General features: G+C 39.8%; 1 protein-coding gene across 1 annotated transcript in view; it reads left to right on the top strand.

The window, feature by feature from the left end:
• FOCAD (focadhesin) overlaps window positions 1–16,194 on the top strand; it is a 286,965-nt gene that overhangs the window by 96,420 nt on the left and 174,351 nt on the right. Inside the window, exons 10-11 of the mRNA XM_059656547.1 lie at window positions 3,373–3,575; window positions 10,229–10,486. Of these exons, the coding sequence (XP_059512530.1) occupies window positions 3,373–3,575; window positions 10,229–10,486 (461 nt within the window). The remainder of the gene's footprint in view (window positions 1–3,372; window positions 3,576–10,228; window positions 10,487–16,194) is intronic.

Genomic DNA, 16,194 nt, shown 5'->3' with positions numbered 1-16,194 from the left:
GGGGAAAAAAAAGAATGATGTGGTAAAGAATCAAGGTGTTGGGTCTGGCTGATTAGCAAACAAGCCACACCTTTAAATGCGGCTTTCACATTAATGTCGCCCAGCTTTATGGCTCCAGTGCAACCCGTGTGCTAATGGAGGCTCTGTGTAAATTGTTGGCTAGTGCCATGATACCCTCATTTTAAAAACGTGCTTGAGGTAAATACTGATTGTGTAGTCCAGTGGTCGGCAAAACCGCGGCTCACAAGCCACATGTGGCTCTTTGGCTCCTAGAGTGTGGCTCTTCCACAAAATACCATGTGCGGGCACGCATATACAGTGCGATTGAAACTTCATGGCCCATGCTCAGAAGTCAGTTTTCGGCCTGGGCGAGTCTATTTTGAAGAAGTGGCGTTAGAAGAAGTGGGGGGGGGGTGTCAATTGGTCGGGCGACAGGAGACACGGCGCAGGGGAGGTACATTGTTTTGAGGGACGTTCGCTGAGGTCGACCCCTTCCAACTCCCCCATCCACACTCCTCTATCTGAAACAAGTATACAAGACGAGTGTGGATGGGAGAGTTGGAAGGGGTCGACCTCAGTGAACGTACCTCAATCAGATTGAGGACGTTTTTAGCAAAGGCCAGCTTAGGAGTAGCCTAATTAAGTTAATAACAATGTACCTACCTATACAGTTTAAGTTTAACAAATTTGGCTCTCAAAAGAAATTTCAATCTTTGTACTGTTGATTTTTGGCTCTGTTGGCTAATGAGTTTGCCGACCACTGGTGTTGTCTATTATTCTGGGCATTTTAATTCATCGTGACTTTGAGGGTGGATTGCTCCTGCACTTGCAGTCTGTCTTGGGAATGGCTTTAGTACGTGGAGGAGGGCCCTTGGCTCTGTGGCCTTGATCTCTGCCCTGCCCTTGCCTGTTGGCCTTATGCTCACTTATGTCCTCCACGCTGGTCCTTTCCAGAATTACTTCTGCCTTTTTTTCTCGTAACTATGAACATGGCATCATCCCACATGTGTAATTTGCTAGTGCTACTACTTCTGACGGCCACATATTTTTAAACAGCTTTATTGAGATATATTTTATTTGCTGTAAATTCTATGATTTAAAAATGTACAATAAAGTGTCTTTTTATGAAATTTACAGAATTATGCAACCAGAACCACAATCTAGGTTTAGAACATTTCCATCACCTCCCCCCTGCATTTTTTGTGCCCACTTAATAGTTAATCCTCATTCCCACCATTAATGTGCATTCTGTCTCTATAAATTTGCCTTTTGTGGATATCTATCTATCATCTATCTATCTGTCTGTCTATCTGTCTGTCTATCTATCTATCTATCTATCTATCTATCTATCATCTATCTATCTATCTATCTATCTAAAAAGAGGTAATATGCAAATTATGGCAGGACTCCATAACGGGTCACGACCAGACAGGAGGAGGTTATGCTTGCAGGTGAGGCCTGGAGCAGAGACCAAGACAGAGGCAGGGGGGCCTGCCCGAGCCAGTGCGGCAGCTCAGGCGGCCCCGGAGCGGACACAGGCAAGGGGGCCGGGGGCTACTGCAAGTCAGGCGTGGGTCCCGGCACCCCCATGGCGCCGGTCCAACGGGACTCCCACGGTGGCTGGCGCTGCATGGGTGGGTGCGAGTCCCGGCCCCCCGCGGAGTGCCTCCTTGCACGGCGGGAGGCGGGGCGGCACCTCATGCAATTTCAATTGCATGCTGGGCCTCTAGTTTCATATAAATGGATTTTCTTTTTTGACAAAAAGAAATTCCGAAGCAGTAGAGAACTCTTTAAATTCTGAAGGTACACTCTTGTTGTGGTTCATGTATAATAGGTTGCTGTAGGATCACACACCCCAATACTTTCATTATTTGATGGATAGCAGACTTTCTGTTTTTTTAAACCAGTGTCTCTGATTTGAAGTTACCTTAATAGATTGAAATCATACTGAAAACTACTGAGCCAGCATGCCTTTTGAAAAATAAGGAAGAACTATTGTTTACTATTATTGGGAACAACCATTCAAAAAAATAGAATAACCAAGGGTATATTGATTATTTCACATTTGAAAAATGCAGAGCATTAATATAATATTATGCTTCTTAAATATTAACCCTAGCCTTGATTGTAAATAGCAAGTTATAAAATTGCCTGGAAGATTTAAAATAGAGTATATAAATATTCATATTATATGCATTTCATGCTTTGTCAAAGATAATGAATTTTCATGATATCTCAGACAATAATGGATTAATACTAATATTTAGACAAAAAATGTCAATTAATAGTGTTAGAGAAACAGGTATTTATACTTCATACTATGTTCAGGTTTGACTTCCAAGTGATTTAGTAATGAAATACTAGCAACTCACTGACGTGAGGCTTATAAAATTTTTTGTCTTTGGCATAGTGGGGATATCAGTTTATTGCTTTGACAATCTAGCTCAGAAGCCTATGAATAACATCATAAATAAGGGTTCATTCAGTAACCATGAAATAAGTACAGTTAAGCCTTAACAGTGGTCAGCAAACTCATTAGTCAACAGAGCCAAATATCAACAGTACGATTGAAATTTCTTTTGAGAGCCAAATTTTTTAAACTTAAACTATATAGGTAGGTACATTGTTAGTAACTTAATTAGGGTACTCCTAAGGCTTAGGAAGAGCCATAGTCAAGGGGCCAAAGAGCCACTTGTGGCTCACGAGCCGCAGTTTGCCGACCACGGGTCTAGGAGATACTATACATGTGACAAAGTCATTGTACATTTGCATGTGTGGTTCTGATGTGTAAATTGAGTGTCCATGTTAGAAAAAAAGAATCATTTGTAAAACTGGGTTTGACTGTTATGCTGGTTATGGACTTTGAAACTCTCCTGATCTGCTTCTCAGCAATTAAATTGGAAAGCTCGCCCAGCTTCACCTTGTTTACTTACTAGTCGCATACAGTGCTCAGCTGGGCTTGTGAGGGAAGCGCATTCGCATCCCTGGGCCTTGCTCTCCACTGAGCAGGAACTCTGGGCTTTTGGCTCTGTTTGTTGAAGGCAGTAGGAGGCTCCGACAGAACAAGGACAAAAGTTGAATTGTATTTTAAAGAAATTTGTATTGACCGAAAAAAGTTGATTTATACTTTCTGACATATGATATGTATTTTTTTTCTAAGAGTTTCATCAGGTTTTCAGTTATATACAGAAATAACTTGTTTTGGATACTATTTAATTTCCTTTTATTTCTAAAAAGATAAGATTTATTATCTTAGTTATATGTGTGACCAGTTGTAAGGAAAGTTCTTGCATATCTCCCTTAAACAAGATAGCATTTTGTTTCACTGTGGTATTAGTTTGTAAAAACACGAATTTTTGTTTTCATGAATAGCTTTGAAGCTCCTCTCTTTTGCTGACGGTCAGAAAATCCCAAAGTCCTCCTTGCTGCTGGTCATGCCAGTTCTGCAGATACTTTCTTCCACGGCCTTGGAAGACTGCATATCCACGGATGAAGACGGTCCCTCAAGGCAGCAGTTGGCTCTGAAGCTTTTAGAAACGGTACAGCAAGGGTGCTACAGAGACGACCACCAACAGGTAATGAAGCCCATCCTTGTCTCCCTTAAATAAAAGTAAAGTGGTAAAGTGGGGTTATGTCTCTGCCGGTAATCTCACCTCCTGATGAGGGTATGTGTGGGGCTTAAACTCTGTGAACTTTACCATATTTGGGCAGTTGTGTAGATGTTAGTATATTATTCTGGGCAGGGAGAGAGGCAGTAGTCCTGTTGTGAAATAAGTTTTGGAAGTGCTGTAGAATCCTTTTTCTCTTCGAGTTCCCAGGTACATTAGTAGTCAGGGTGCCGAAGAATCCTGCAGAGAAGGCACTAGTTCTGTTTCTCGAAGGGCTTCTCCCACTGACTTGGGCATGGACTGACTTGTCACACTGTTTAATAAGGGCAGCACGTTGTTGGATCTGGGACAGTTCAAGGCGGGAAGTCTCCTCTAATGCCTGAAGCTCTGAGATCTGTAAGGAAGGTTTCATTTGGAATATGGCACCTTAGGCCCCCTTCCCTGGCATCCTGGGTTTGGTGTCTTCTGTGCGCCCCGACTCTGCTGCCTTCGCCTGGAAGATGGCAGGCCCGTCACACTCCATTCCTCTTTCTGCCTGCTAGGCATACTCACTCAGTCTCACAGTTCCTGTTGCTTTTTACATTAGTATATTGTGAATGTCTGGATAGTGGCTGGGTCCTAGGCCTATATTTGCCAGACCTTTTCTCTTTTGCTATTTCAGTTTTGCCTTTAGTGAAACTTACTTCCCAAGTACTACTCTTATGGAGATTGAATGAGGCTACACTAAGATAAAACTGATGAAGCATCTTAAGTCTCCACAAAGAGAGGTATTACATAAATGCCAGCTAGTGCCATAGTTGTTTCATCTGCAAAAGTGGATACCTCTAATCATGTAGTGTTAAATGTTCCAGCAGCAAAAATCCAGGCATTGTTACTCTCTGAGCACGCAGCAGAAACTAGCCTGTAGGCAAATTGAATGTATCCTGCAGCTCCCTAAATCCTATTTGTTTGACTAAAACTGTAAAACTTGATATATGTAACTGATTTGCATTAAGAGAAGGAAGTTCTTGCATCTGCCCTGATAGGAGTACAAAATGTGGCTGAAAATTTCTAGTTGCGTTTTACCTTCCCCCTTGACTTGGCCATGCAGAACAATGATTGGATTCTGCATGGGATTAGGGGCAGGGCAGGAAGTACTATGTTTAAAAATTCTGTTCCTTTAAATCATAAGTGATATTTACTGAGGACTCTACTACTTAAGTACTCAGCTTACTATTTGCTCAGGTGTGTGAATCTTATTTATCCACATGAATAGTGAGGCTTTCTCTTTAGCAGCTGGGTGAGAGGGAGGAGGAAGGAATATGCTGAGGGCTATAAAAACCTCCTGATGATAGTATGCTGCTTTGAGTAGATATATGATCAGTCTCCTTTTCCTTTAATCCCCATGTGAGGATGTATTTTTAAAGTTGATATTTAGAGAGAAAAAGGGAGAGAGAAACATCAATCATTTGCCTCCCGTACACACCCTGATCGGGGAATCGAACCTGCAACCTTGGTATGTGTTCTGACCTGGAATTGAACTTGCATCCTTTTTGGTCCACAGGACAGTGCTCCAACCAACTGAGCCACCCAGCCAGGGATGATCACCCTTTTTAAAAATTTAAACCACAGTTTATTTTTGGCTTTCCTTCTGCACCTGTCTTGGACTCTATATTCCACACATACCTATAAATTTAACATGCCCAAATTCTCCAAGTTTTTTTTTCCAGAATCTTTGCTTTTTGTCTTCTTTGCCTGACCTATTCATTCTTCAAGACCCAGCTAAAAGTTCTCAGCCTCCCTGAGTCAGAATTCATTACTCTTCTTTGCATCCCTAGCATTTTACTCAATAACTAGAGGACCAGCACATGAATTCATGCACCAGCGGGATCAGGCCAAAACTGGCTCTCCGACATCCCCCGAGGGGCCCCAGATTGCGAGAGGGTGCAGGCCAGGGCAAGGGACCCCACCAGTTCACGATCGGGGCCAGGGAGGGACATGGGATGTTGGCCAGCCAGGGAGGACCGGGGGAGGGTTCCAGGGCACATCCAGTCCATCTAGCTCAGTCTCAATCGGCTGGACCCCAGCAGCAAGCTAACCTACCGGTTGGAGCAACTGCCCCCTGGTGGTCAGTGCAAGTCATAGTGAGTGGTTGAGTGGCCTTAGCATATCATTAACATATTACGCTTTGATTGGTTGAATGGATGACTGGACTACCGGACACTTAGCATATTAGGCTTTGATTATATAGGATGTTATGCTTAGTTTAGGGATTGCATATTTGTACCTCTAACTATGCTATGAGCTCACTGAGGGAAAGAATCTTGGCCCTATTCATGCTTTGCCTTTATTTTCTAAGCATGTTCATATTTAAATTGCAACAATTGTTGAAATTTTTGTGTTTTTCCCACCCTGTTTCTGCTTTATCTTTTTTAGCTGACCATAGAGCAGAAAATTAAAAATATTTAGCCAGTTGTTAAATTAAATACTTTTCTACTTTCCACATACTTAAAGCAACAGATAACATCCTAGTTTATCTTTGCATTCTTTATATCTGAGCCATTGTTTGTCACATGTAGCATTATATTAGGTCGGGTGTACGATATTATAGTTTGATATCTATATATAAAAAAGGCTAAGTGTCTGTCCGACCAGTAGGTATGACATGCACTGACCACCAGGGGGCAGACACTCAACGCAGGAGCTGCCATGATGCACACTGGCCATATATATATATATGGCTAATATGCTAAGTGTCTGATGTGTCTGACTGTCCGGGTAATGAGGTCACATTGCAATGTCCAGTTTCCCCTCCCTAGCAACTAGCCTCCTTGCAGTTTCTTCAGCCCAGGAACCCAACTTGCTGCAAACATTTTACAGTTTAACCAAATGTTTGTGAAGTGTTTTCACGTGCCTCATTTAATTTGCGCCTCACAGAAGTCCTGGAGTAGGTACATAGGAGACTTGGTAGAATCCTATTTCTTTTCATTAGCCGGAAAACAGAGATATAGAAATTTTAGAAACTTGACCCAACTGAAAAGAAGTAAGAAATGGTGGACCTTGAAAATGATTTCAGGTTTTCTCACCGCACAGAATATAGTCAAACACTGCTGCAGTTAAATATTTCACCCTTCGTTCTCCCTGTGTGATCTACAATAATAATCTGCTTCATTTTGATATTTACTGCTTTGTTGCTGACAATTATCTGAAAGAGAAGTCGGGGTACTTCACTGGGCTGGAAAAGGTTTAGCTAAATCAGAAAGCAGGTCTAATTAAGCAAGTTTATTCTATATCTATAAAAGGCTAAGTTGACTTGCGCATGCGTGATATATATAAAGCTCTTGCTGGCACCAATCGCACATGTGTGTTTGATGTCATTGTCAATCGTGAATTTGATTGACACTTCTATTATAGAGAAAGGGCAAATAGCGATATCAAAACATTTCTTCTAGGTAATTTCCTTTCAACGTGCACAAATTTGTACACCAGGACACTGGTATGTATATATTGAACAATGATCACTACAATGAATCTAGTTAACATCCATCATCACACACAATTTCAATTTTTGTGTGTGTGTGATGAGAACTTTTGAGACCTACTCTACTTTTAATTATACAACACAGTATTATTAACTATAGTCACCATGTTTTACATTACATTCCAGGACTTATTTATTTTATAACCAGAAACTTGTACCTTTTAATTCACTTTTCCTATTTTGTCACCTTTTCATCCCATTCCCTGCCTCTTGCAACCACCAATCTGTTCTCTGTAGCTATTAGATCATTTTGTTTGTTTGTTTTTTAGATTTCACATATAAGTGAAGTCATATGGTATTAGTTTTTTTTCTGTCTGACTTATTTCACTTAGCATAATGCCCTCAAAGTCCATCCATGTTGTTGTCAATGGCAGGATTTCTTTCTTTTATATTGCAGAATATTATCAAGACCATATTTTGTTTCATCGGCATAGTAGACCTGTTGTAATGAGAAGCTTTTTAGTAATTAATAAAACAAGAGTCTTTGTGCTTCCTTCTGTTTAAATAACAGGTGGTTGAAATTATTAGTTTTGTTTTCAGGAAATCACAGTCAGGAAATGTCTGTTCAATGAGGAATGTGTACGCTGATAGATCATTTCACCATCTTGATTTATTATAAAGACCTTTGTAGAAAGACCTCTGTTTTTATTTCTATCAGTTCATTTTAGACCGGTGACTCTGACTTAGTGTCTGACTTAGAACTTAAGGCGTTCTCAGCAGCCCAGTTCTGGTGAATGGAAGTGAAGGGCAATGCCATGCTCTAACCATTGAACACACTGGCCAGGCTCTTGGCTCTACCTTTGTTAAGCCTGTTTAATTACTGTGTTAGATGACTATTATTCTTTAAAGTTAATGGGAATATTTATTTTTCACCTGTCTTTACAATTTTAGACAAAGAAGTACTGCTATAGATGTCTGTCTTATTGTTAAATATTTAACACACCTAAACATTTTTATTAAAAGCTTTTTTAAAACAAAGCTTCCCAATTCTTTTATATCTGTAAAGGATGCTTTATAACCATTTAATATTTATTGAAATGCAGTTATTTTTGATATGGTTTTATTTTTTATAGAGATATAATTCACTTAACACAAACCTTTTATTTTCAAACAGCCACTTTCTCCTCTAAAACACAGCCCAATAGCACATTTACAGGCCCTTCCATAGGCTGGGGGGCCAGGATTTGGTGGCTGGTACTGAGAGAAAACCTTTGTTGCGTCCTCGCCCTGGGATTGTGCCAGGGAACCACACCCGTCCCTCACTGGGCCAGAGAGATTGTCCTGTGATATCTTATTCAACACCATGCCCTTCTCCTGCAAACAAACCAGCAAAACCCAGAGCCTAAGTTGGACATAATAGTTCAAGTAAAGTAGGATTGCTTTTTCTGTTCAGTATGTTGACTGTTACATGTCTGTGCGATGTTGCTGCTTTTGACTTATTGTTTCTGGTGATTTCCAATTATTTTCTTTTATACTCCTATCTACCAGTTGTATTTTTCTCTGCTAAAGATGACAGTGATAATATTTTCTGTATTTTGCAACTTTAGATACTGTGCCAGGTGCTTAATTCATATTGTATTATTACCTACTTCAGTAATCTTGACAGGAAGGTAGTCATAACTTCCGTTTTACAAATACAAAAAGCAACTCTCAGAGATTGTATAACGGCCAGTTGTTGCCATGGCTGTGCTGAGTCCTCGTCTTTCAAATCTCATGCCCAATGCTGTGTTCTTAGTCTAAAGAAATGGATTGTAATCTCTAATGAATTGCATTTTGGGGGGAAAAGGTGTATTTGGAGAGAAAGAGAGCTATAATAAACAGATATTTAATTTTTTAAATTATAGTTTTAATACATTATAATACATAACAATAATTTAAAGTTATAAAATGGTGTACAGTGTGTAGTCTCTTTCTCACCCTGATTCTAAGTTGTCCAGTTTCCACTCTGGCAAGTAGAAAATGAAAATTGCTATGTATTAATTGCCTTTTTATTTGTGTAGTTACTTACCTTTGCATATACAAGCAAATACAAATATGTAGTATCCCACTCCACCCTTAAAAAATGTAATTGGTAGTGCCCTAGCTGGTTTGGCTCAGTGGATAGCGTGTCGGCCTGCAGACTGAAGGGTCCCAGGTTCAATTCCAGTCAAGGGTGAATGCCTGGGTTGTGGGCTCAATCCCCAGGAGGGGGCTTTCAGGAGGCAGCCAATCAGTAATTCTCATCATTGATGTTTCTCTCTCTCTCTCCCTCTCCCTTCCTCTCTGGAATTAATAAAATTGTGTGTGTGTGTGTGTGTGTGTGTGTGTGTGTACTTATCTATATATATAAAAGCCTAAGCAACTGGCCAACCTGCTGGTAGCTTTGACATGCAATGACTACCGGGGGGCAGACGCTCCAACCGGTAGCTATGATGCGCAATGACTACCAGGGGGCAGATGCTCCAACCGGTAGCTATGATGCGCACTGACTACCAGGGAGCAAGCAGATGCTCAACACAGGAGCTGCCGAGCTACAGTGACTTGGCAGTTGCAGTTCCTAGGTGACATACCCCAAACCAGAGAGGAGGGAGCCCGATTCTGGGGTGCGTCACCCAAAAACTGCCCTCTCGCAATCTGGGACACCTTGGGGGTGTTGGAGAGCCGGTTTCAGCCTGGTCCCCGTAGGCCAGGCTGCGTCTTACCAAGGTCTGAAGCTGGGCAAATGCAATGTTTCTCATTTGTGTGGGGTTTTTTTGTATCTTTCCTCTCGTTGGTGAATACTTTCTTAGTGATAATGGCTTTTCCAAACGGTGTTGCCTCTGGGTCTTATTTATTGATCCTTTTTGTTTTTTTCTGCCTTAACTGGGAACAAATAGTAAATAAGAGGAAAAGTAGTGCAAACTGTTCCAGAGTTTCTTATAACAACTGTTTTCTCCTTATGTAATTCCATTAGCTCTGTGTGCAGAGTTTGCAGAAAGCATTGAAAATTCTGTACTCATTTTGTTGGAAGGATTGATTTCTTATTATGAAATATAAAACATAAATGCATGTCAGGAAATATATTTCTGACCAATATACTTACCTCATTTTCTTCATATCTTTTTATGCTTTTATTTTTCAGCTGCCCTTTAAGCTTGCGCTCCCCATTTCTAGCACATATGCTTCAATATTTGCAACCTGGAGGATCCTTGAAGTACTGCGAGACGAGTCTGCAGCGAGTGACTGGCTGGCTTCAGTAGAGTCCTTGCTCCCTATTACTACAATGATCCCTGTGCATGTTCTTCTGCTGCTGGTTCACCTCCTTGTTGAAGATAAAGGACAAAATCTTCGCCAAATACTGAAGGTCACCACAGAATTAGCCCAAGCCGATTCCTGTCAGGTAAAGAAAGGCTTTCTTTCCCTTTTATTTCCTGTCCTTATCCCAATCTGTTGTTTCCTCTCCTTACTCTGAGTTATGTATGCAAATATTTCTTTAATGAAAGCATACTTTGCAAGGAAATCTTCCATGATGCTATTTTGGCATTTTTGTCTATTGGTGGATTTGCTAATTTGAAGTTCTTTTGTTAACTCTTGCAGCCTATTTAAGATGCATATCCTTTCATTCTAATATTGATCTTTTAAGATAGATGCAAAATAATTGAGTTTAAAGGTGCCTATCTGATAGGCATTAACTACTTCTTAATGTTGCAATTTGATCCTATCGTTATTCAGTAAATTAATAAACTAGAAAGTATTGGTTCCTTGCCATATGACATTGATCAACATTCTGGGATGTGAAGATAGTCACTCTTGCTATCTGCACAGAAGTGGAGTGTAATAAGTAGTCAGACATTACTAAAGCCCCCCGCCCCCACCTTTTTTCTTAAATTTATTGTTTAAAGCAGGGGTCCTCAAACTACGGCCCGTGGGCCGCATGTGGCTTGCCGAAAACATTTGGTTTTTTACTTCAAAATAAGATATGTGCAGTGTGCATAGGAATTTGTTCATAGGTTTTTTTAAAACTATAGTCCGGCCCTCCAACGGTCTGAGGGGCAGTGAACTGGCCTCCTGTTTAAAAAGTTTGAGGACCCCGGATTAAAGTATTACATATATCTCCTTTTCCCCCCATCGACATCTCCCCAGCCACTCCCACCCCCCAGAACAAGCCCCCGCCACCCCAGTGTCTGTGTTCATTAGTTATGCTAATATGCGTGCATACAAGTCCTTTGGTTGATCTCTTACACACACACGCACACACACACACACACACTTACTCACCCCTCCGCCCTCCCCTGTCTTCCCTCTGAGGTTTGACAGTCCGTTCAGTGCTTTTCTGTCTCTGGATCTATTTTTGTTCATCAGTTTATGTTGTTCATTATATTCAGCAAATGAGTGAGATCATGTGATATTTATCTTTCTCTGACTGGCTTACTTCACTTAGCATAATGCTCTCCAGGTCCATCCATGTTGTTGCAACTGGTAAAAGTTCCTTCTTTTTCTATAGCAGCTAAATGAGCTATATATTTAGCATAGTACTCTGTAATTTTTTCCCCCCATTGGATAGGATCTGTAGAATTCATTTCCTCTGAGGGGTTTTCTAACCAAGTAGGCGTGGTATTTTTATTATTTTCTGTTTATTGGCATCTGTGCTTGTATTTCTTTTTGAACATGGTGAGGAAAAAGTCCATCTCTTTAAGGAAAATTGTGTTCCTATAGGAAAAAAAAAATGTGGTGTAGGGGGATAAATGTTTATTTAAGATGTGAAGTTAGTGTGTTTGGAATTCCTTTTTGTCTCCCAACTCGGCATGCTCATTCCTTTTTGTCAAGAAAATAACTGCTGCTCTCGCACAAAGGCTTTTCCTTGGGTCTGATTCTGCAGATGGGTCTGTAATGTACTCAAAGGACCTTTGCCTCATGGTGTTTGTATGGTGGACTCATTTCAACTTCCTTCCTACTTTATTTCTCCCTTCACCTTCCCTAGTGATCTTGCTTCTACCAAATGTTTGCTTTCAGTGTTTACACTTTGTAGGATAATCTCTTTAGAATAGGTATCACCCAGATAATGTCTGGAGATACCTAAAGAAGTGAGACAGTAGGTTACCTGATCTGCGTATGCCACTGATAGGAAAACATGTATTGCATACAATACATATGTGTTGATACTCAGGAAATTCATTGAGTCTTTGAAATTCTAGAGAGATACTTTGGGTGCAAGTAGCATCTTGTATCTAAACTGTTTTTATTTGCTCTAGAATTTAGGACAGCCATGGCCCAGACAGTGTATTCATTGCACAATTTCTTTCCTTCCTCTGTGACTTAGTTGGAAGGCCAAAGCTTTTTAACCTAAAATTTCCAACCTAAAAGGAAGAGAGTTGTAGAGAGTGTGTATTGGCTTTGCCTGGGCCATGTGCTCACCCTGGATCAACCATCATGGCAGGATGGGGGCTTTGAATTGGTTATCCTTGGTAGAATGGAGGCAAGTGAGGTGTCAGGGTCCTGACCTCATCTATGCCACCAGGATTCTGAGGAATGAGGGCGGGATGAGTCTTCAAAGGAAAAATAGTTTCCTGGTTAAAAAAAAAAAAAAAGTAGGAGTATGCAAAGTAGGAAAAAAATTTGGAGAAGAATTTCATAGTTAGCATTTTGAGGACACTGAACTGCTATAACCGAGTTGCAGGTGTGCTAACATTGTTCTCCCACCTCTCAGCTCTCAGGTAGCCTGGTAGATGCCTAAGTTCAGGATGCCAGAGTCCTTAGCTGGTTGCTTCTGGCCACCTGGTGTTTATTTACTTACTCCAATATTCTTATACACATGGAAAAGGTTGGGAAGCACTAGAGTGGCGATCCAGGTTCATTTATTTATTCAACAAATGTTTATCAAGAAGCAGTACCATAAATTGAAGTCAATATGTTACACCTCTGTTGATTACTTCTTAGTTTTGAAAGAAAATAGAACAGATACCTAGTGTAGTTGTGCTTGTTAAGAGGAATGGTGAGGTCAAATGTTTAACTGTAATGAATACAAATCCATGCAGAAGCAAAGGCAATGTCATCAATAAGAACTTGAAAGTGGAGGTGTTTTGAAAAGAACAAAATAAATGCCCCAGAAGTAGGAGATAGTGTTTTTCCTCACTTTTCTTTATGAAGTGACCAGATCATATCATTTCACAGGCCTTTAGCTACAAGGGAAAGCAGCCAAAAAGAGAAAACTGAATATTTTGAAAAAGCAAGTTTTCTAATTGTGAGGAAGTACTTGAAGTAGATTCAATCGAAACAAGTTAGGGCTGTAATTTATTACTGGAGGAGTATTATCTATTTAAGTTAACAAGATTACATGAAATGTTTTCATATTTCATGCATGCTTATTTTTTTTTCTCACCTTTAGAAAGAAGCTATATTACATTTAAGCAATCATTTGGCTTAAATTTATGAGCGAGTTGATAGTAAAGAAAAATCTTAGACTACTAATAAACAGAAGCTAAGTCAATAGGTGAGAGTAGGAGTTTAGAGGTTGACTTCACCTGTTTCGATGATCACTTACCTTCTATAGTAGAATCTGCTGGCCTGCAGAATACTTACCTAAGAATTGCATTTTATGTAACAAATATTGATAGAGATGTACTATACCTGAAGTATATTTTGACATTACTGTTATTATGGTTCTGAAGTATTAATAGAAATTATTTTTAGTAATACTAATTAATAGTAATACAAATGATCAATATATCAATACTAACACTAATAATGTCCATTAGTGTTAATGATGATAAGAAAATGTGCTTTTAAAAAACATGTGGTTCTGTTACTTCTTACTTGTCATGTACTTTGATGGATCCCTCTTCCCCCATAAGTTTTTATCCTTAGTCTCTCACGGGGTTCCCCTGTGGCATGCATTTTCCATTAGGTTTAATACATTTAGGACTGTGGAAGATTATGAAGCTAAGTAGTCTGAAGGGAACTTGGCCTTGTGCGCACCATTTTAGAGTTAACTGGATACAGATGATGTTAAAATAACTAGATAGTTACCCAAAGCCGCAGCAATAAATCAAGTAGTAAAAAAAGTAGTAAGGAACTTTTTTCCCCTAGATGTAGAAATGTCAGTAGTTACTAATAATCCCTATAGTTTCCTTCTGCGGACATGAGACTTACTTTGCAGAGCTACAAGCTCCGGTCAGGCCGCGCTCAGTAAAAGTTAAGTGCCTGTTACACTGTTGAGGGAGTGTCGTGGAGTGTTCTGGGGAGAGATCCAAGAATGAGAATCCTGTGTGCATTTCCATGGGTCTTAAAAGTTGTCAACACTTTGATTTAGTTTAGAGAGAGGTTTCCATATCAGAGTCTACGCTTATAATAAATGGAGTGCCGTCCATTTCCTTCATTTGTGTGTGTTCTTTTTTTTGGAAGCAACAGTTGATAGGTTCACATGCTTTTTGGTTATATTTATGTATTAGTTACTGCCTTTCTGATAACAGTGAGGAATGTTGTGTGTGTGTGTGTGTGTGTATGATTTTTTTTTTTTTTTTTAGAAGTAAATCAGTCAGGCTGCCTTCAGAGATGCCTGATGACAATCGAAGCACATGGCTTCTGGGCTCATGTACAGTGATGTCTAGTTGGCCTATTCTTTCCTCTTCAGAGGAGGAGAGCTATTTCCTACCTCTAATTTGTCCAGGATCTGGTCACATCTGGTGTGACATCAATGGCAATGAATGTTAAAATAGGCTCTGAGTTAATTAAAGGATAATGTGGACCCCAAGACTAAATGAGGACATTTTTCTGAACTTTAATTTATTTCTTTTTCTGGGCAATATTAAATCATATTTCAAACCCTTAGCCAGGGATTGACCAAACTGTGTAACGTGACTGTGGACAATTTGGAAATGTCCGAGATTGACATAACCTCCTTAAGAAGAGGTTAATAACTCTCAGTTAATCAGCGAGTATTGATTGACCTCTTATCTCTCCATTCACAAGAGCCCAACACTGTGACCTCTCATTTAGTGAGAACCACACCTGCTCTGAGCTGCACTGTGTGCCACTAATACATACTCACTAGGTGATAGCACAAGTGTTGTACTTCCTCAACCCATTCTATACACCTGATGGTATCTGCCTTCTAAGACTCTCAGCCAGAAACCTTACTTTTTCTTTCCGTTCTTCTCATCTCTCCCTTTCATTTTGGATTGTATGTGTAGTTCTTTGCCAACTGTGATTTTAGCTTCCGGTAATTCCACCCATCTTCCCTCTGGCAGCTTCAGGTAAACTCTAACTTGCTGGGATGCCCCTCACTAATCCCCCACCATGTTCTCTGGCCCCTGACTCCTTGAGAAGAAAGGGATATTATTTACCTCTGGACATCTATTAGCTTAGATGCATTATATTAACTTATTAGCTAATTAGTATGTAATTATTAACATTAAATATAAAACTTTATATAATTATTTTTAATATTAGCTACTTATTAACTATGGCTTCCCTATAGCTGTCCGTATGGAGGTTTCTCTATCTGAAGCATTATACCCTAGAGCAGTGGTTCTCAACCTTCCTAATGCCGCAACCCTTTAATACAGTTCATGTTGTGGTGACCCCCAACCATAAAATTATTTTCGTTGCTATTTCATAACTGTAATTTTGCTACTGTTATGAATCGTAATGTAAATATCTGATATGCAGGATGTATTTTCATTGTTACAAATTGAACATAATTAAAGCATAGTGATTAATCACAAAGACAATATGTAATTATATATGTTTTCCGATGGTCTTAGGCAACCCCTGTGAAAGGGTTGTTCAACCCCCAAAGGGGTCGCGACCCACAGGTTGAGAACCGCTGCCCTAGAGAATAATAGAGATGTTGGTAGAAGCTGTTTTTCACATGGCTGAGTGATTCTACAAGAGCCTTATAGGAATCATTCAATGCTTAATAATATGTCTTATAAATAAATGTAGGGAGAACCCCTGACAAAAGATTATATTCTCTTTTGGAAATTAAGAATACTTGTTAGTGATTTTAGAACTTAAGAAAATGTGTTTTATCTGAATTGAACATTAACCACAAAGATTCGTAATTTTTTACATAGGCCGAGATGGTTTAAATAAAATCTTGTAATAGCT

Source organism: Myotis daubentonii, chromosome 11 (assembly GCF_963259705.1).
Source record: "Myotis daubentonii chromosome 11, mMyoDau2.1, whole genome shotgun sequence".
Lineage (NCBI taxonomy): Eukaryota > Metazoa > Chordata > Mammalia > Chiroptera > Vespertilionidae > Myotis > Myotis daubentonii.
This window is presented reverse-complemented; position numbering and strand designations above follow the sequence as displayed.